This window comes from Gymnoscopelus braueri, assembly GCF_963280865.1.
Source record: "Gymnoscopelus braueri genome assembly, chromosome: 24".
In the NCBI taxonomy this organism is placed as follows: Eukaryota; Metazoa; Chordata; class Actinopteri; order Myctophiformes; family Myctophidae; genus Gymnoscopelus; species Gymnoscopelus braueri.
In genome coordinates this window covers 29,298,234-29,318,364 of record NC_137626.1, presented here as the reverse complement: position 1 = coordinate 29,318,364, position 20,131 = coordinate 29,298,234, and the positions used below count along the sequence as shown (strand labels likewise).

The 20,131-nt window shown below is 40.9% G+C and overlaps 1 protein-coding gene across 1 annotated transcript in view; it reads left to right on the top strand.

The window, feature by feature from the left end:
- The window catches only part of LOC308080568 (receptor tyrosine-protein kinase erbB-4-like), a gene marked incomplete at its 3' end in the record, with an annotated part of 485,532 nt that overhangs the window by 446,189 nt on the left and 19,212 nt on the right, over window positions 1-20,131 (top strand). The window contains exons 22-25 of the mRNA XM_080422462.1: window positions 6,677-6,752; window positions 7,740-7,886; window positions 17,662-17,759; window positions 19,209-19,379. Of these exons, the coding sequence (XP_080278588.1) occupies window positions 6,677-6,752; window positions 7,740-7,886; window positions 17,662-17,759; window positions 19,209-19,379 (492 nt within the window). The remainder of the gene's footprint in view (window positions 1-6,676; window positions 6,753-7,739; window positions 7,887-17,661; window positions 17,760-19,208; window positions 19,380-20,131) is intronic.

Below are 20,131 nucleotides of genomic sequence, written 5' to 3'. Positions count from 1 at the left end.
TACCCATTGGTCCACTGATTTCACCTGTGTGTGCGTGTGCGTGTGCGTGTGCGTGTGCGTGTGTGTGTGCTTGTGTGTGTGTGTGTGTGCACGGTCTCTGTACCCAGACGCTGTTGCTTACGTATTCCAGCAGTTTTGCTGCAAATGAGTGTGTCCTCCAGACGTATTTATTAATTGTCCTGAGTCAGTTTAACTTAGTTTGGGAGTGTGCAGTTTTTGGAAGTCGTATGTGGTTCATGGCTGGGGCCAGGGAAGTCACCTTTGGCAGGAGCCAAAGGTGACTGATTAAATGAAACTTTGTTGCAGACTTTCTGAAGAAAAACTAAAAACAAATCAAACAAACAAAAAACATACAACAACACAATGACAGGCACACACACACACACACACACACACACACACACACACACACACACACACACACACACACACACACACACACACACACACACACACACACACACACACACACACACACACACACACACACACACACACTCACAAATCATTAATAAAAGATTATGGCTATATTAGCTCACAACACTAAAGCTAGCATGATAATGGAATTTGGAGACTCATTCAGTCGACAAATATATATATACTTTTGAACTAGAAAAGTGTGCTCACAGATCTCCGCCAGGCCTGGTTGGTTACCCAGGAGGCCCCACAAACTTTGGATATCAATCGTAGCCAATTGGAAAGGATTATAACAAATCTGACTGATACATCTTGATCCCATGACTACAGAGATAATATATACAGAGTTTTGACAAAATCTGTAGGAGGAGTAACAAAAAGTATCTTGAAGAAAACGCAAAATGGCGGAAAATCTTGCCAGGCGGAAATAGGTGGACTTACTGTATATGGGGCCAAGACCTACTGTATAGTTCAAGAGTTATAGGCCAAATCGTGAAGCGGCCTGTTTTAGCGCCACCATGAGGCCAGAGGCAGAGGTTCTTCCTTGGCCTACTGGGAGTGAGCGTGCAAAGTTTCACGGCGATTGGACCAGCGATGCAGGAGATGAAAATGTCTAATGTAATTACTACTTGGTATTTCCACACCAACCTTGAAGGTCCTTTTCTAGCAATGCAATTTAACTGCAAGTGTAGGCCTACATTGCACAGGAATACAGTTATATACTGTACTGTACATACTGTACTGTAGGTTACATTAAATGTTGCACAATAACAATAATATTTAACCCATTAAGACCTGGAACGCGTCGGGTGCCGCGCTATGAGCTTGTAGATCTGCTATTTTTGAAAAATCGCGAAAATTTGTGCAAATTTTGGAATTATATTGTTTTAAAGCAAACATTTTTTACTCTATTCTTTGCTTCTGGGGGTCCCTGGAACAAAGTATTTTGAGATGGGGGTTGGCGGCCAAATACATATACATTTTGGGGGTCCTTGACATGAAAAAGTTTGAGCACAACTGATATAGAAACATACGTTTTTTTCCGAATGCTGTTGGGATTTAGAAGACATTTGTAGAATTGGCTTCAGGTCTTAACTGATTGACTGCCAGAGTTTTTTCAGAAAAAGTCTGTAGCCTGCCAGGGTTTTGAACGATTTTGGTACCTTTTCGCATAGCCACAGAATATTTTTCTCCAGTATGATTGATCCCAGATAATTTCTAATCACAGATGAGATTCAGGTGTGGTTTCACAAATGTCAACGAGGTCATTATGACCTTGTTGTCATGTGTTGTTTGATGTTTGAAAATAGCTCAAAACCAGTAGTTTCAAACCAAAAAACAATGTGAATTGTTTGTCCGTTTGAATTTTAACATTGAAGTGGATGGAGCAGCAAATCTTTGGGAATTGTTATCTCCTTATTCGTTTGGAATATCGAAAGAGTGTCAATACTAAATAATTAGAGAATCTTTTTTTTTTTTTTTTTTTTAGGACGTTTTTAAACGTCTTTGGCAGGCAATAGCTAGATTCCCAAAGACGTTTATAAACGTCTTTGGCAGTTATTGTGTTAATGGGTTAATAGTGGAAGCCATGGAATCCATGATTGAACAATAACAAAAGACTCAAGTATTTATACTGTACATATGTCTACAGTGCTCATGCTGACCATAAATCAAGTGATGTTTTGAACTCGGGGTTTCACAAAGGCCGCTCAGAGTCGGTTCGCCTCCGAAAGTTTTGCAAACTCAAGTCGGCTGGATGGACATGTTATTGGAATGTAGAACAGAACAGAAAAGATCAGATCACATGCATTATTCATCTCTCACATCCCCGCAGCCAGCCTCGCTGACAATTTAATTATTAATACTTTTGTTTTAATAAAAAAAGATTTTCATCAACTCCGGTGAACTTATCAGGCCGTGGAATTTGATTTACATGTACTTCATCTCAGCAAATAGCGGCGCCGCAGTTTCCATCAGCTTGTTTTGTTTTGGGCGGGCGGGTGTGGGTGGCGTTGGGGTTTTTAGCGGGGGCGTGCGTCACTGTGGGGACTTGGTATGCAGATTGGCTGTGTCTATTGCTTTTATTAGATTGCCTTGTTCGGCTCTGTTTATTTGACTGGATGTCAAGCTGTAATATGTGACTCAGAAATCCGGTCACACTCGAGTCTACTTCCGCACGTAACTCAGGTTATTAACCCGTCTGTTAATCTATTGAAATATATTAAGTAGTACTTAATTAGTTAGTGATTGTTTGTACACAGTAATATTGTGCAACCATTGATGCAGGTGTTAAGAGGGTGTGCCAACTCAGTAAGAACAATGCAAGTGTTATTCAAGCGTAATCACCTGTGTATTACTCTTCAAATGCAGATACACGATCACCCTATGTGTAATAATATTTGTTAATAGCCTGACCAATGCCAGATTTGTGGGCCACAATCCTGATTTTGGAGAGTGCAAGGACACTGTTTACCACATTTCTTTCATCAATATTTCATCTAAAGGTGCAGAATCATTTCTATTCAATTTAAAAAAATCAATTTGTAAAAAAAAAAAAGATTTCATCAAAGATTTCTTTTAAATAGACAATAAAAAAAAAAAAAAAAAAAAAAAGCCCATGTCCCAGTCGCGTTGCAACATATTTTGTGAGCCTGTAGATCAGCTCTGAAGATTTCTATAATGACATGCCCAAACTATTGGGAAAAGTGGTTAAAACACATTGTCTGCATAACTACCAATACCGATGCTGTCAAAAAGTCAAATTATGGCCCCATATTTGCTTAGAATTTTGCACTTCTCTCACCATGTGGGCTTCTAGTGCTCAGCATGATAAATGGTTGATGCTGTCAGGAGATATTGATGCAGTGGGGCAAAAACCTTGTATCTCCATATGAAAACCTTGTTATGTTTTTTCATAAATGAATGCCCGGCTTCATCATGCAAGAGTGTGTCGCACAAAAGTAGTGAAAATAGCAGATCTACAAGCTCGCAATGCGGCGACACATTTTGAACTTGTAGATCAGCTGTTTTCACTACTTTTTAATATGTCTTAACCCATTAAGACCTGGAACGCATCTGTGTCACTTTAGATTTCTTTGGCTATTCAAAAATAGCAGATATACAAGCTCATAGCGCGGCACCGAGTGCCGCGCTATGAGCTTGTAGATCTGCTATTTTTGAAAAATCTTGAATTCGTTTTTGTTAGATTTTTTTCAAAAAACTGTTAAGATTTAGATTTTTTTAAAGAATCGCCTCAGGTCTTAATGGGTTAAAATAATAAAAAAAAGGAACGGTTTTGGACATACAAGGTTTCTGCCCGACGGAAGCAATATATAAACACAAAAAAAAAAAAAACGGACCGGGCCAGTGGGGACAAATCAACCCCAGTGACATGTCACCAAACCGAGGGCTTTCATTTCCCTTCTTCCTGTTCATTTCCCCGAAGAGAGAGAGAGAGACGGAGAGAGTGAAAGAGAGAGAGAGAGGGGGGGGGAGAGGATTAGAGAGAGAGAGAGAGACTGCATGAGAGGTTCCCAGAAAACAGGAGGTGCTCCGACTGTGCTAAATGCCGCGTGTGTGTGTGTGTGTGTGTGTGCGTGTGTGTGTGTGTGTGAGTGAGAGCGTACAGTACATGCATGCGTCATGTTTCTGTGTATTCAATAAAACATATAGTGGCACTATCGCAGTACGTCAGGTAATTGGTTGGCTCAGCGGTCTCTATACATAGTTGAACACAAGCCCTCTGCAGTGGGTATGGAGATTGTATGAAACGGCCGCGCTATGCAACACGCCATTGTCCTATAGTCCAGCGATTCTCAACCTGTGGGTCTGGGCCCACTGGTGGGCCCAGACCCACCAGTGGGATATATAATCGATTGATTCATTATTAACATGCAAACGGCCCACTTAACACGTTAAGTTCAAATCGGCCCCTGATCCAGAAAAAGGTTGTGAACCATTGTCCTGATCAGACAGGCCACAGACGTTGGTGGTAATTTGCGGGCGAATCATCGATACCAGATCCATGTAATACCTCACAGACGTGCACACCTCCCGTCGATGGCTGCGGAGTAAGACGTTTGCTAATCGATGGTAGTACTCGGAAAATTATTGACTTTTAAAAAAAGCGAGTACATGCTCGAAAGCATTTTTCAATTTTCCCATGTACAGTAAGTAGTACAAGGAGGTTATATTAACCCATTAAGACCGGGAATGCGTCTGTGTCATTTTTAGATTTCTTTGGCTATCCAAAAATAGCAGATATACAAGCTCATAGCGCGGCACCGAGTGCCGCGCTATGAGCTTGTAGATCTGCTATTTTTTTTTAAATCGTGAAAGTTTGTGCAAATCTTTGAATACATCATTTTTAAAGCGAACATTTGTAACTCATATCTTTGCTTCTGGGGGATTCTACAAATGTCTTCTAAATCCAGTTCTAAACAGTTTTTGGAAAAAACTTATGCTGCTATAATCAGTGGTTCTCAAACGTTTTCATGTCAAGGACCACCCAAAATAATATGTATTTGGCCGCGGACCCCCCCCCATCTCAAAATATGTTGTTCCAGGGACCCCCCAGAAGCAAAGATTTGAGTTAAAAATGTTCCCTTTAAAAATATATATATATATTCAAAGATTTTCACAATGTTTCAATTCAAAAATAGCACTATGAGTTTGTATATCTGCTACCTTTGAATAACCAAAGTATAAAGTAATGGTTAAAGTGGTTACACAGATGCGTTCCGGGTTTTAATGGGTTAAGTGAAAGGGCTATTTGTTTTAACAAAATACCTCGGTGGGTATAATCGCTGTTTTGTTTTAGCATCTTTTCATCATTCTTTCCTATCTGTCTTTCTAGTTTAGTAAACGTTTTGTTCGCTGTGAATGCTCTTTCTCTTTCCCTACACCGCCCGCCCACCTTTCCCTCTAAAAAAAATGTGTATTTAAAAACTATTTATGGAGCCAGGCCTTGTTTTCTTTCTTCTATATAAACAAATTGAGAAAGATAATTGTCTCTATTGACTATTTAATGCAATAAATTAATGAATAATTTACCCACGCGCTTATCTTTTTCTTATTCTCCTGGCAAACTCTCTCTCTCTCCGATTCCCTCTCAATTCACCCAACCCCCCCCCCTCTTTCTCTTTCTCCCTCTCCACTCTCTCAAGCATCCATCTCTCTTATTCTCTTGTTTCATCTCTTTCTCCGTCCTTTTCTTTGATCTCTCCCTCCATGCCATTGATTCCGTTCCTCTTGTCTCTCTCTCTCTCCTGCTACGTAATATAAACTTCTCTCTTTTACCCCTCAAAGAGCAGTTATTGAGCTAGTCTCAAGTTATAAGTATCTGGGCTTCCAGATCGACCATCAAATAGCTTTTAAACTCCACATCTCAAGCCTGTAGTCTCTAAGCTCAAGATGAAGTTAGGGGGTTTTATTATAGGAATAATAAATCATGCTTTTCTCATGGAGACAGGGAATGCCGGGTGCCATCAACCATCTTAACTCTTCTTGACCATTGGTGGGCCTATACTGCACATGGACACTTCCGCTCAATGTCTGCAATCATTAGATTCTGTGTATCATTGTTAGGGCTGTGAATCTTCTGCTATCGCACGATTCCATTCGATTCCGATTCTTGGGATAAAAAATTCAAAACAAATAAAAAAAAAACGATTCTCATAAAAAAAAACATTCCCAATCAGTTTAATCCAAAGTATTGTATTGTTTTCATCTGGACTTTAACAATCAAGTGTAGCCTATTTATTTCCAACGGCTCAGAGAGGGTCTTGGCTTTGATGGAATCTTAGATTAGGTGTAATTCTATTTGATGCAGAAACACAACATGTTTGCAAGTAACATTAACGATTGTCAACGAGCATCAGCTGGACAGCAGTGACACACACACCTCAGCTGTGCTGAACTGAAAGTGACTGGGGTTAGTTTAAAAAAAGCCAGACAAACACCATGGAGTAAAAACTCCTGTAACTTTAACCAGCAAAAGAAAATAAAAATCTAAACTCTATATCTGAGTACGTATAACATATCGAACCATGGACATTACAACCTTCACTCGCATGATGTTTTGACCTTTTCTGTTCCATAATGTATATTTGTTTTTTATTGTGTTGCCCTCTTGACCAGGTCCGCCATGTAAAAGAGATTCCACATTTCAATGTAAGTCTCGCGGGTTCAATAAAGGTTAAATAAATACAGAAACAATAATACAATCCCTCCGTCCTTCTCTCTCTCTCCTCTCCCTCAGATGCCCATCAAGTGGATGGCTCTGGAGTGCATCCACTACAGGAAGTTCACCCACCAGAGTGACGTGTGGAGTTATGGTAGGCGCTTATGATGAAAATGCCATTAACCCTGTCAAACCTGTGTTATTTTAGATGTCTTTGGGCTATTCAAAAATAACAGATATACAAGCTCATAGCACGGCACCAAGTGCCGCGCTATGAGCTTGTAGATTTTTAAAGGAAACATTTGTAACTCAAATCTTTGCTTCTGTGGATTCTACAAATGTCTTCTAAATCCTAACAGTTATTTTTTTTTACGTTGCTGTAATATCAGTGGTTCTCAAACCTTTTGGGACTATTTGGTCGTGGACCCCATCTCAAAATATGTTGTTCCAGGGACCCCCAGAAGGAAAGATTTGAGTTAAAAATGTTCGCTTTAAAAATATATATATTCAAAGATTTGCACAAATCTTCACGATTTTTAAAAAACAGCCAAAGAAATCTAAAAATGACCACGGATGCTGTCCCCGTCTTAAAGGGTTAACGGTAATGCATCTGTACAAGGATCCTACGAGGAACAATGCATCCATGCCTTCGTTTTGCATAAAAACCATAGCGGGGTACGAATGAGGGAAGCCACTTCACTTCCTGTTTTCAGCATGTCGAATACAGGTTCATGCCACAGGCTTAGGGTGTGGATTTCAGGGCTTTATGGGGGGATTGGTGGGTGATAGGGGAGAGAGGGGTATTTTCCTCTCAAGCTTTTGTGGTATTTTTCTCTCCAATAGGCTCTATGCACAGCAGCCATATTATCACTTCCTTCACAGGTGTACAATTTATGGAATGCATGTGCAAAAAAACATAAAAAATATTGATTTGATGCTCATATTAACCTTAGGAAGTATTAAGTTTGTTTTTATTTACTACCCAGTGGCTGCGGAACTCTCAACTCCACCCGCACAAAAAGCACTCCTTTCTCTGTCTCCTCTGCCATGTGGGTCGATCGATGGATCTATGTTTCGCTCTCTCTCTCTCTCTCTCTCCGGCTCACCTCTCGCGCCCTCTGATTCCCCCCCTCCCCCCCAGGTGTGACCATCTGGGAGCTGATGACGTTCGGGGGCAAGCCTTACGACGGCATCCCCACGCGGGAGATCCCCGACATCCTGGAGAAAGGAGAGCGCCTGCCTCAGCCGCCCATCTGCACCATAGACGTCTACATGGTCATGGTCAAGTGTGAGTAAAGCTGCACGTGCGCGCATAGGCTTACTGTACATGCTCAGTTGTGGAAAAAAAACGTTTTTACTTAAGTAAAAGTATCAATATTGCGATGTAGAAATACTCCGTTACAAGTAAAATTCCAGAATTCAAAATGTACTTTCAAAAGTAAAAGTACTCATTGTGCAGAATGTCCCATTTCACAAGTTCAAAATGTATAAAAATAGTAGATCGGCTATTTTCAAATGGTCAAAATATGTTTTGTGATAATAATCTAAATCTGCAAAGTAACTTGTAACTAAAGCTGTCAAATAATTGTAGTGGCGTAAAAAGTGAAAGTAAAAAAAAAAAAAAAAAAAACAATTTACTTGTGTAAATGTACTTAGTTACTTTACACCACTGCAAGCTAGCATAGGCTCATGTATCACATGTGAGAAAAGCCCCACACAAATGTTCATAAATGTTCTCACATTTTAAAAGATTTTTTTTTATAATAGCAGATCTACAAGCTCACCACGCCTGGTGACGCAACGCGTTGGGACCTTGTAGATGTGATATATCCATGATGCAACACCGTCGTGCAGCCTTATATCGTGCTGCATGACAAAGTGTAAAATAGGCCTTTAAGTGGTTAACCCATTTAGACCGGGAACGCATCTGTGTCACAATCGTTTTAACCACTTTAAACATATTTCATACTTTGGCTATTCAAAAATAGCATATATACAAGCTTGTAGCACGGCACTTTGTGCCGCACTACGAGCTTGTAGATCTGCTATTTTTTTGAAAAATCATGAAAATGCGTGCTAATCTTCGAATATATACATTTTTAAAGCGAATATGTCTAACTCAAATCTTTGCTTCTGGGGGTCCCTGGAACATATGATGTTGGGGGGGTCCTTGACATGGAAAAAGTTTGACAACCGCTGACGTGGAAACGTAGGTTTTCCCGAAAACTGTGTATAGGATACGTATAGGAGGACATTTTGCAGAATGGGCCTCATGCAGGTCTTTAATGGGTTAATAAGAGGATGAATGAGAGATGTGAAGCCAACGTGTTGAGACGGAGATGAGAGGAGGGCATGAGGGGGGGAGGGGGAGGGGGGGGTGGCGGGGGTATCTGTGGGACGCATGCCGTGGGACGGCGAGCTGAAAGTGAAAGTGACAAAACGACAGATTTTTCCAGGCTTTTCCATCCCAGAGGTGTCGCGAGGCACCGTTTGGGGCTCCCCGAATAATATGGAGATGGGGGTCTGTTAGGAAAAAAAGCTCCCTAATTAACCCATTAAGACCGGGAACGACGGAACGCACCTGTGTTGTAGATCTGCTATCTTTTTTTAAACATCAAAATCTCATGAAGATTTGTGAAAATCTTTGAATATATATATTTTTAAAGCGATTTTTTAAAGTAACTCAAATCTTTGCCTCTGGGGATTCTTCTAAACAGTTGTTGATATAATCAGTGGTTCTCAAACTTTTTCATGTCAAGGACCACCCAAAATTATATGTATTTGGCCTCGGACCCTCATCTCAAAATATTTTGTTCCAGGGACCCCCAGAAGCAAAGTGAGTTACAAATGTTTGCTTAAAAAATATAAAGATTTGCACAGATTTTCACGATTTTTCAAAAAATAGCCAAAGGAATCTAAAAATGACACACAGACGCGTTCCCGGGTTTTAATGGGTTAAACTTGAACGACTGTAATAATATAATGATAGTCGGTTTCAAATGATTTTCTCTCTCTCGGGCTGGCACAGAAGCCACCAGGAAATGCCCCGCGGCCTCATTAGCTTATGAAAACATGTCACCGCGCGGCCACCTGGATTCCTTGTCCCTTTGAGGGGAATGCTCAACATTGTACACATTATCTTTATGTGAACGAAACGACGGTATAGTGTGGGTATGGAGTCAAGTAAGCATGTGCGGTATGCATTTTACTGTACTGTGTATTAACCCTTTAAGACCGGGAACGCATCTGTGTCATTTTAAGATTTCTTTGGCTATATAAAAATAGCAGCCGAGCTTGTAGATCTGCTATTTTTTTTTAAATCGTGAAGTGGAAATGTTTAGTTTGAATATATATATATACTTTTTTAAAGCGAAAGTTTTTAACTGAAATCTTTGCTTCTGGGGATTTTACAGATGTCTTCTAAATCATTTTTTTTTTTCCGAAAGTTTTTTTAAATATTTGTTTTACTTCTGTTGCTATATTATCAATGGTTTTCAGACTTTTTTCATGTCAAGGACCCCCAAAATAATATGTATTTGTCCGTGGACCCCCTCCCATCTAAACACATTTTGTTCCAGGGACCCCCAGAAGCAAAGATTTGAGTTAAAAAATGTATATAAAAGATTTGTACACATTTTCAATTTTTTTCTAAAAATAGCAGATCTACAAGCTCATAGCGCGGCACTCGGTGCCGCGCTATGAGCTTGTAGATCTGCTATTTTTCAATAGCCAAAGAAATCGTAAAAATGACACACACATGCGTTCCCTTCCCGGCCTTAAAGGGTTAATGAACTAACAGTAGTGTGATATGGAGTCAAGTAGCATGTGCGGCATGCATTTTACTGTACTGTATATTAATGAACTAACGGTAGTGTGAGTCAAGTACCATGTATGCATTTTACTGACTACGGGTGAAACGAGCCATGTATTGAGTACTGTAGCCAATTATCTGTACTCTTCTCTTTTTTTTTGTAGCCAATTATGTTAGTAGTGTGGTATATAGAGTCAAGTAGCATGTATGCATTTTCCTGAATAATGATGAAACCGACAGAAGCCATGTATTTGTTTTAGTACAGTGCAGTAGCCAATTATTTTACCCCTTTTTCCTCCCCAGTTTAGTCGTTACGCCCGTGAATTCCTCCCCACACAATTATGTGTTGCCACCGCTGTTGTACCCCACTGGCTCACAGTGGTGTAAAGTAACTAAGTACACGTACTGAACTACTGTACTTAAGTACACATTTGAGGAATCTTTACTTTACTGGAGTATTTTCAATTTTCAATACTTTTACTTCTACTCCACTACATCTCAGAGACAACTATTGTACTTTTACTTCACTACAATTATTTGAAAACTTTAGTTATAAGTTACTTTGCAAATATAAATCATTATATTATTAAACATACATTAACCACTTTAGCCCTGTTTTGTATAGGCTATTTGAAAATAGCAGATCTACAAACTCACAATGCGCATTGTGAGCTTGTAGATCTGCTATTTTCAAATATTGTAGTACTTTTACTTTTGGTACCTTAAGTATATTTTGATGCCAATACTTTTGTACTTTTTAGTACATTTTGAATACTGGACTTGTACTTGTAACAGAGAATTTCTGCATTGTGGTATTGATACTTTTACTTAAGTAAAACTTTGTAAGTACTTTTTCCACCACTGCTGGCTTACCTGCCAGTCCTCCTCCCGTTCAACACTCCTCACTGGCAGGCGTCGCCCCAGCCCGTAGGAGTACCGCCCCCTCCCGGCTTCACTCCCACAAATTGGGCCACTTCCTTAACTTGGTCTTACCAATTATGCCAATGAAGGCTCTGTTCCATTCTGGTCAAACAGAGTCAGGGTGCTGATATTGTTCATGTTGGCTCACTTGGAAAGACTCTGCTACACCAGTGGGTCTCAAATTGGGGTCCAGGGACCCTCATGGTTCCTTGAGGGGGTTCAAAATGGCCCCTTACGGGTGTGTAACTCTGAGAGTGTACAAATGGAACCAAATGGACCATTGGTTCCAATTGGTTACATTTGTACACTCTCAGAGTTACGTGTGTTAAGGTTGAGAACCACTGTGCTACACTAAATGGAAGCTTGCATTAGTATCAGTGGTAAAACCTGTGAAGGAAGTAAGGAAGAGGCCCAATTTCTTTCCAATATGGCTGCTGTGCATAGAGCCTATATGTGTTCGTATATTGTAGATTCTCAGCCAAACTGGAGGCACACTCTTTTACTGAATGACCTGTGTGGTGTGGAGTCAAGTACCATATGCTTATAACTCAGTTTTCAGTGAATTAGAATGTCCTGGTCTCAGGAGAGGTTTTTGGGTGTCTGTTGTTGTTTGACATGTGTTACCTCGCTCTCAATCTGGGAACCCATTCGGTAAAAAAAAACAAAAACGTTTTGGCCCCTCCCCTTTCTTAATCAGCTTCCTCCCGGGTGCTTCTGTGTTTGTGTTTTAACAACAACACTACATGTTTAGGGCAGTGGTGCTGACAGATTCTGCTGTTAGCAGAATCTGTCTCGAGAGATTACTTCGCTCTTTCTTGATCCCCTGGGAATACCCCTGGAAATACTTGAGTAAAAGTAATAGTACCGTGACATTTTTACTTAAGTACAGTACTTGAGTAAACGTACTTACTGTACACCACTTAACACACACTCACAAAATTAACGAGCCAGTCAAGCGCCACTGAGTGGCACTTGTGGGAGGGACCCGTTACCCAATAATGAGGAAACGAAAAAAAAAACCACTACATTAATCCTAATTACATGTTGACTGCGAGCTGTTGTTTGTGATTTGATTGGCGGTCGCGCCGCGCGCCCCGGTGCCTTGGCTCAATATTGATGGAGATGGAGCGGGTTTTGATTGGCCAGAGTGATTGCACCTCGTTTAGGTAATGTGCCGCATGTGGTGTCAGAGAAGAGGAAACGAGATGAACAGAGAGAGGGATGAGCAAGCGAAAGGATAATGGCTGGTGTGAGGAGCTCCTTGCGAGGGTATTTCTAAATGTATCCTAGAAAGGGGGGAAAAAACACACTAGTAGCTCCTAGAGGCCATGCTGCTCCTGACCAGTGGTGGAAAAAGTACTAAAATGTTTTACTTAAGTAAAAGTATCAATACTGCAATGTAGAAGTACTCTGTTACAAGTAAAAAACATAATTTTAACAATTTCTGTATACTTTTTTGAAAAAAAATCGATGTTTTAGGGGTGGAATCACTGAAAATCACGGCACCCCGTCTTTAAGTAAATGTACTTAGTTACTTTCCACCACTGCTCCTGACACCAAACAGGGCATTTTGAGCTTGTGGAACGGCTATTGTTGCTACTTTCGTGTGACACTATAGTATGACGAAGTAAGGCACTCATTTATGGAAAAAAAAACACAAACAGTTATATATTTGTATATCGTTGCCTGACAGCAACGATATACATCTTCTCCAGTAGCTTTAGAAAATGGTTTCAGAAAAAGAGGCAACATATTGTAGACTGTTTGACTGGCTAAAAATGAACTCATCAGCTTAGAGATATCTATCTATATAAAAATGAACATCCGCCACATTGCCGCTATCCGGTTAACTAGCTGATCAATTTTTGACACTGCTGTGAGGAATGCAGTCCGCTGAACAAACAGGTGTGGACAGCCAATATCTTAGCACTCAGTCAACATACGGATGTAATTGGCTGTCGTCTGCACCACTGCACGCAAGACAGTAATTGGGAATCTGACATGGTACTGTTTAGTTCCCATTTAACCCATTATAACCGGGAACGCATCTGTGTCATTTTTTTATTTGAGCTAAAAAAGCATTATTTTACACTTTGGCTATTCAAAAACAGCAGATCTACAAGCTCATAGCGTGGCACCGAGTGCCGCGCTACGAGCTTGTAGATCTGCTATTTTTGAAAAATCGTGAAAATGTGTGCAAATCTTTGAATATATATATTCTTTTAAAGCGAACATTTGTAACTCAAATCTTTGCTTCTGGGGGTCCCTGGAACAACATATTTTGAGATGGGGGTCGGCGGTCAAATACATTTGGGGGTCCTTGACATTAAAAAGTTTGAGCACCACTGATATAGAAACATAAATTTTTCAGAAAACTGTTGGGATTTAGAAGACATTTGTAGAAACGGCTTCAGTTCTTAATGGGTTAATCCATTAAAACCGGGAACGCATCTGTGTAACCATGGCTATTCAAAAATCTAAAACATTTGTGCAAATCTTTGAATATATATATTTTTTAAAGCGAACATTTTTAACTCAAATCTTTGCTTCTGGGGGGGGGGGTCCCTGGAACAACATATTTTGAGATGGGGGAGGCGGGTCCGTGGCCAAATACGTATCATTTTGGGTGGTCCTTGACATGAAAAAGTTTGAGAACCACGGATTATAGCAACATACGTTTTTTTTTTTCTCAAAAAACTGTTACGATTTAGAAGACATTTTGTAGAATCCCCAGAAGCAAAGATTTGAGTTACAAATGTTCACTTTAAAAATATATATATATTCAAAGACATTTTCACGATTAAAAAAATTAATTGCAGATATACAAGCTCGAGTGCCGTGCTATGAGCTTGTATATTTTTGAATAGCCAAAGTATAAGATAATGGTTAAAGTGGTGGTTCCGGGTCTTAATGGGTTAACATGCTAAAGATGTTACACTGACTTCTATGAGTCACCCAGTTTATGTTGTGTACTGTATGTGCACGCACGCACGTCGCACGCACATACAGTACACATACAGTACTCTACAGTCACACAGTCACACAGTCTGGCTTGAAAAGACACGTTGTACAAATAGCTTTTTAGCTGGTATTTATCCATAGTGAGCAGGTTGACTATTCAACAGTTTGATATGCATCAGTCCATGGACCCACATTTGATAACATTTTTTTGTTTTTTAATCTCTGGGAACCCCAATCTACACTGTGAAATCCTGCCAACTGTAAGGGTCCATTTGGTTCCATTTGTGCACTCTCTAGATTACAGACCCATTTGAGTTGCGATCCGTCATTTAGCTGGGAACCCCTTGGAACCCCCTCAAGGACCCCTGGGGGCGTTCCTGCACCCCACGTTGAGAACCAGGGGTCTACAGCAGTGATTCTCAACCTGTTGGCCGGGGTCCACTGGTGGGCCGCTTGCAAGTGGGCCTCCAAAAAAATCCCATTTTATAATGATAATATAGCAATCAATAATATTGAAAAATGAAAAAAATGATTCTTTTTACATATACATTTTCTTTTATATTATAAAAGAAAATGTATATGTAAAAAGAATAATTTTTTTCATTTTTTTTTTTTGTAGAAACTTAGTAACTTTGTATTTGAGGACAGAGGAATTAAAGACATTATGATCATTATCAGTGGTCCTTTGAGGAGGCTTATGCTTCAATTCCAAAAGTACTTCAAGCTTATAACCCATTAAGACCTGAGGCGATTCTTAAAAATGTTTTCTAAATCCCAACAGTTTAAAAAAAAAAAAAAAAAAAAAAATGTTTTCAAGATTTTTCAAAAATAGCAGATCTACAAGCTCATAGCGCGGCACTCGGTGCCGCGCTATGAGCTTGTATATCTGCTATTTTTGAATAGCAAAATAAATCTAAAGTGACACAGATGCGTTCCAGGTTATGGATTAACTACAAAGGAGGATCAGCTCATTGCCATGTCCACAGACTGTGTCAAGAGGCACATGTATTGTATGAAACACAGTCCCTTGTGAAGTTCTGGATGAGTTACTTGTCAGGCACAATTCCCCGAGCTTGCAGTAAAAGCTAAATGTGTTTGACCTTTTGTGACCACGTATCTCTGTCACGGTAGTATTTTCATGCTGGCATACCTGAAAAATATGTACAGGGCAAGGTTCGAGCCAGAAAATGATATGAGACATGAGACTCCACTATAGCCAAGAAGAGACAAGTCATGGACTTTAGTTGACTTTAGTTCATGTTTTTTAGACTTTAGACGTGTCATCTTAGGTCACCAGGTCATTACCTGGTGACCTAAGATGACACGTCAATATTGTTGACAGCAGTTTCTGGAACTTCCACAGAAAAGGGAACTGGAATCTCAAGAAGTGGAAGTGTGGCCTGAAGGTCATCCTTATTTGGAAAAGTGCCCTCATAATAGCATGTGTCTGCTCACTCATCAGTTAACATGAGTTTAATATAGAAGGCTGGATGAAGTAAGAGAAATTCTCAAACACTCAAAAACGCTCTGCTCACTAGCATTATATTTCAGTTAAATAATGACTGTTAATTAAGGGCTTGATTAAATGTGTTGCGCGCAGTATCGTGCAATGAATTATATCAAGCCCTTAACAGTCATTATTTAAGAACATCTGTCTATGGACAATTGGTTGAGAAACAGTGTTACAAAGGGTTATGGGAATTTTTGTTCTTATAACTAATCATACAGTTACTTATAAGCCGATCATAGTAATATATGATAGACCTGGGATGCATGTGTTAGTGTTACCAAAAAACAAAAAAATTAGCCCATATCCCCTCCCAACACAACAGTGGTCCCCAGGTTGAGTCTTAGGCAGGGTGGTGGTAGACTGAAAGAACGAGCCCAATCGATGGTCTTGAAGGGGGCGGATCCAAACCCAGCCGCCCGGATTCCTGCGGCGCTTCCTATTGCTTCACCAATCTATGTCAGGGGGTCCCCAGCAAAATGTGTTAATAATCATTTTAAGCATATTTTATACTTTGGCTATTCAAAAATAGCAGATATACAAGCTATTAGCTTGTAGATCTACTATTTTTGTAAAATCCCCGGCACAAAATATTTTTGAGATGGGGGGGGGGGGTCCGCAGCCAAGTACATATCATTTTGGGGGTCCTTGACATGAAAAAGGCTCCACAGAACGTGAACAGTTGGTTGTTGTTGGTCTCAAACTGTAACTTGTGACCTTGGAGTCCAATCACAGAGCCTCTCGTCTTATTGCGATGCATCAGCACTTCATTTCACTGTAGTGGCAGCCTGTTGGCCTTACATTTTCCTGGCAGTACATCAGTGTTTTTATGCCTCCCAAAAAATCAACAGGCCGCCGCGACCCAAAGAGCACATTTGCTCTCTAATAGATTTGTTTGCTCCTCTGTATTAAGTAAACACAGCTGCACCACTTTTGTGACACAAAAGCGCAAACATTGCAGCTTGTGTGTCCTTCGCCTTCCCGAACAAATTAGGATTTAAGTGTGCACGTCCAAAGTTGGATACAGTCTGTCAATAAACACATGGCTGGCACGATGATGAAACACTGAAGAGAAAAAAAACAAGGAATTGGGTCAGGTCCATTATGTGCCCATTAATGTTCATTGTGGATGATGGGTTTTCAGAGAAAAAGCCGTCTTGGCTGCAATGCTTGGTGAAGCGCGACAGAACTTTTCGCGGTATCTGTAAAGGGAAATATTTAGAGTGAAAAAAAGAAGTGCTGTTTTATGCTCAGACCTTATTTAAAAAAAACAAATGAATGGTTTGGTAGCTGGCAGATGGAGAGACACACAGAGATGTGTTCCTGTTTGTACCACTTTGTTGCTATTGTGCGACGTTCAACAATGACTTGGCTGCGCCCGCGGTATTAATGCAGGAGTGACTTCTACAGTGATTACCACTGTGTGAGGTTTGTTCTGGTTTGATAGCATTGTCCTTCCCTCTTTATCCCCCCCCCTCCACCCCCCCCCTCTCTCTCTCTCTCTCTCTCTTTCTCTCTTTCACACTCTTTTGTTCACCCCACTCTTTTTCTTCTTTCTCTGCCACTCTCGTTTTCTTTCCCCTTATCTGCTCTCTCTCTCTTCTTTCTCTCTCTCTCTCTGTCTCTCTCTCACCCCTCTTCATCTCTACTCCTATCACTCTTGCACTCCACCTTCCGCTCCCTCACCTCCTCTCTCTCTCTCTCTCTCTCTCTCTCTCTCTCTCTCTCTCTCTCTCTCTCTCTCTCTCTCTCTCTCTCTCTCGTTCTTCTCTTCCTCTCTCCAACACCTCTCCTCATCACTGCCCCTCCCCCCTCTCTCTCTCTGTCTCCGCCCTCCCTCTCCATGCTCCTCCCACACTCCAGGCTGGATGATCGACGCGGACAGCAGGCCCAAGTTCAAGGAGCTGGCGGCGGAGTTCTGCAGGATGGCCCGCGACCCGCAGCGCTACCTGGTCATCCAGGTCAGTGTCATATTATTGTCACCCCGTTCGGAAGAAACCGGCTCCTCGACCAATCAGGGTATCAGGGATAATAAGGCCATCGCTCCAATAGCCCTCTTCACTTATGAAGGAAAAGCACTGAGGCGCTCAGGTTTTCTTCAGCGTAACACTTATGAGCGGACGCGACTTGATCATGTGATCTTATAATTACGTCAGTGGTGGAAAAAGTACTCAAATGTTTTACTTAACACATTGATTGCCTAGATCGAGTTAATTCGTTTTTCAAATCCATCGCTTGCGTGCCGCAATTCTGAAGAACGAGTTAATTCGTTCTTTGGAATTTTCATTGTTTCTGTTTATTTTTCATCATAGGTTTCGTTTTCCACTTACTTCACACACACCGGCATCCGGTTTCATGACACAGATTCCGTTTCCGGTTCTAATTTTTTTCCCCGGTCATTTTCGTCCAGAATAGGGAAAAACACGGTTTTTCACACAGTATAAAAAACGAACAGAGAGCTCCACTTCTATTTTCTTTAGTCTGGGTGACGGACAGTCATCGTCGTCGTGTATCACATCGTACTTTCGGCCGATCGGCAATCTGCGAAAACGTCACATCCGGTTATGACGTATGCACTGTTTGAGCCTGTTTGGGGGGGCGCGAGCGAGTCAGCGAGGTGATCAAGGTGTCTATTTGCTGCTCTCTGCTGGTAGATCTTTCGTATGTGTTTAAAACCGCAGTCAGACAATTTATTTGAATGAAAAATTACAAAATAAAAAAACACGCAAATCGCTGGCACAGGGGTGAGTACATTATGAATAAACTCTGGCAGTCAATGTGTTAAGTGAAAGTATCAAAACTGCAATGTACTCTGTTACAAGTAAAAGTCCGGAATTCAAGATTTACTTGAGTAAAAGTACAAAAGTAGTATAGCGATGCGACGTGTTGTGAGCTTGTAGATCGGCTCTTTTCAAATAGCCTAGGTATAAAATAGGGCTAAAGTGGTTAATGTATGTTTCATAATGTAACAATTTATATCTGCAAAGTAACTAGTAACTAAAGTTTTCAAATACATTTTATATATTTGCCTCTGAGATGTAGTGGAGCAGAAGTAAAAGAATAGACAATTGGAAATACTCCAGTAAAGTAAAAGTACCTAAAAATCGTAGTACTTGAGTAAATGTACTTAATTACTTTACACCACTGAATTAGGTCAATTATGAAATTCATTGGAAAAACAACAGGCTTTGATCAACGTGTGTGTGTGTGTGTGTGTGTGTGTGTGTGTGTGTGTGTGCGTGTGTGTGTGTGTGTGTGTGCGTGTGTGTGTGTGTGTGTGTGTGTGTGTGTGTGTGTGTGTGTGTGTGTGTGTGTGTGTGTGTGTGTGTGTGTGTGTGTGTGTGTGTGTGTGTGTGTGTGTGTGTGTGTGTGTGTGTGTGTGTGTGTGTGTGTGTGTGTTATGGTGACAGGGGGACGACAGAATGAAGCTTCCCAGCCCCAACGACAGTAAGTTCTTCCAGAGCCTGCTGGACGAGGAGGATCTGGAGGACTTCATGGATGCCGAGGAGTACCTGGTCCCCCGTGCCTTCAACGTGCCTCCTGCCTCCTGCACCACCAGGCCCCGCATCGACTCCAACAGAGTGAGTACCCTAACTACTGAACCACTGCACTGCCAGGCCATACAGTACATCCACTCTTAAAGGTTTCATGGCATTCAGTTTTACAACACATTAAAAGTCTTTGTCATGGTCCTTCAAACGTGTATAAAAGGTTTTAACTGAAAATGCCACTCCAGTGAGCCATTGCAGTTGTTTTTCTCTCACATTTCTAAAGCCTTTTCAACTGCAATGAAAAAATAAATCTTTGCCTGCGGGTGTCGCTGTTGAGGGATTTTGCCTGTCAATCATCACCTCTGCTCCCCCCCCCCCCCCAAGGAAAGGAGAGGGGAGGGGTGAGGAGGAGAGTGGGCAGGATTAATGGCCTATGACTTCCACAGTCCAAGGGCCAATCACAGATTACTTTTCAGCCTAATTATTCAGAAAACCCCAGACCACAGAAAATCCACAAAAACATTTCGGTGTAATTGAGGTCATAAAACCCCCCAAAAAAACATAAAAAATAAAAGAAGTGAAAATGAATGTCACTCATTTACTGCCAGGAGCGACTTCTGACGAGACATCGTCCAACCGCCCACACTGCCAAGGTCGACTTATGGCGACTTTGAGTTTTTCTGGTGGGGTGGGGTGGGGGGGGGGCCTGTGAATGATCCAAGCACCACCGAAGAAGAGTATACACCCAGAAATCACGTGATCACAACAAAAAAATAAAGGATTTATAAAAGTCAAATTTTCTCGGATTTATGTAGTTTTTTAAGTGTTTTTCAAAAAACAAC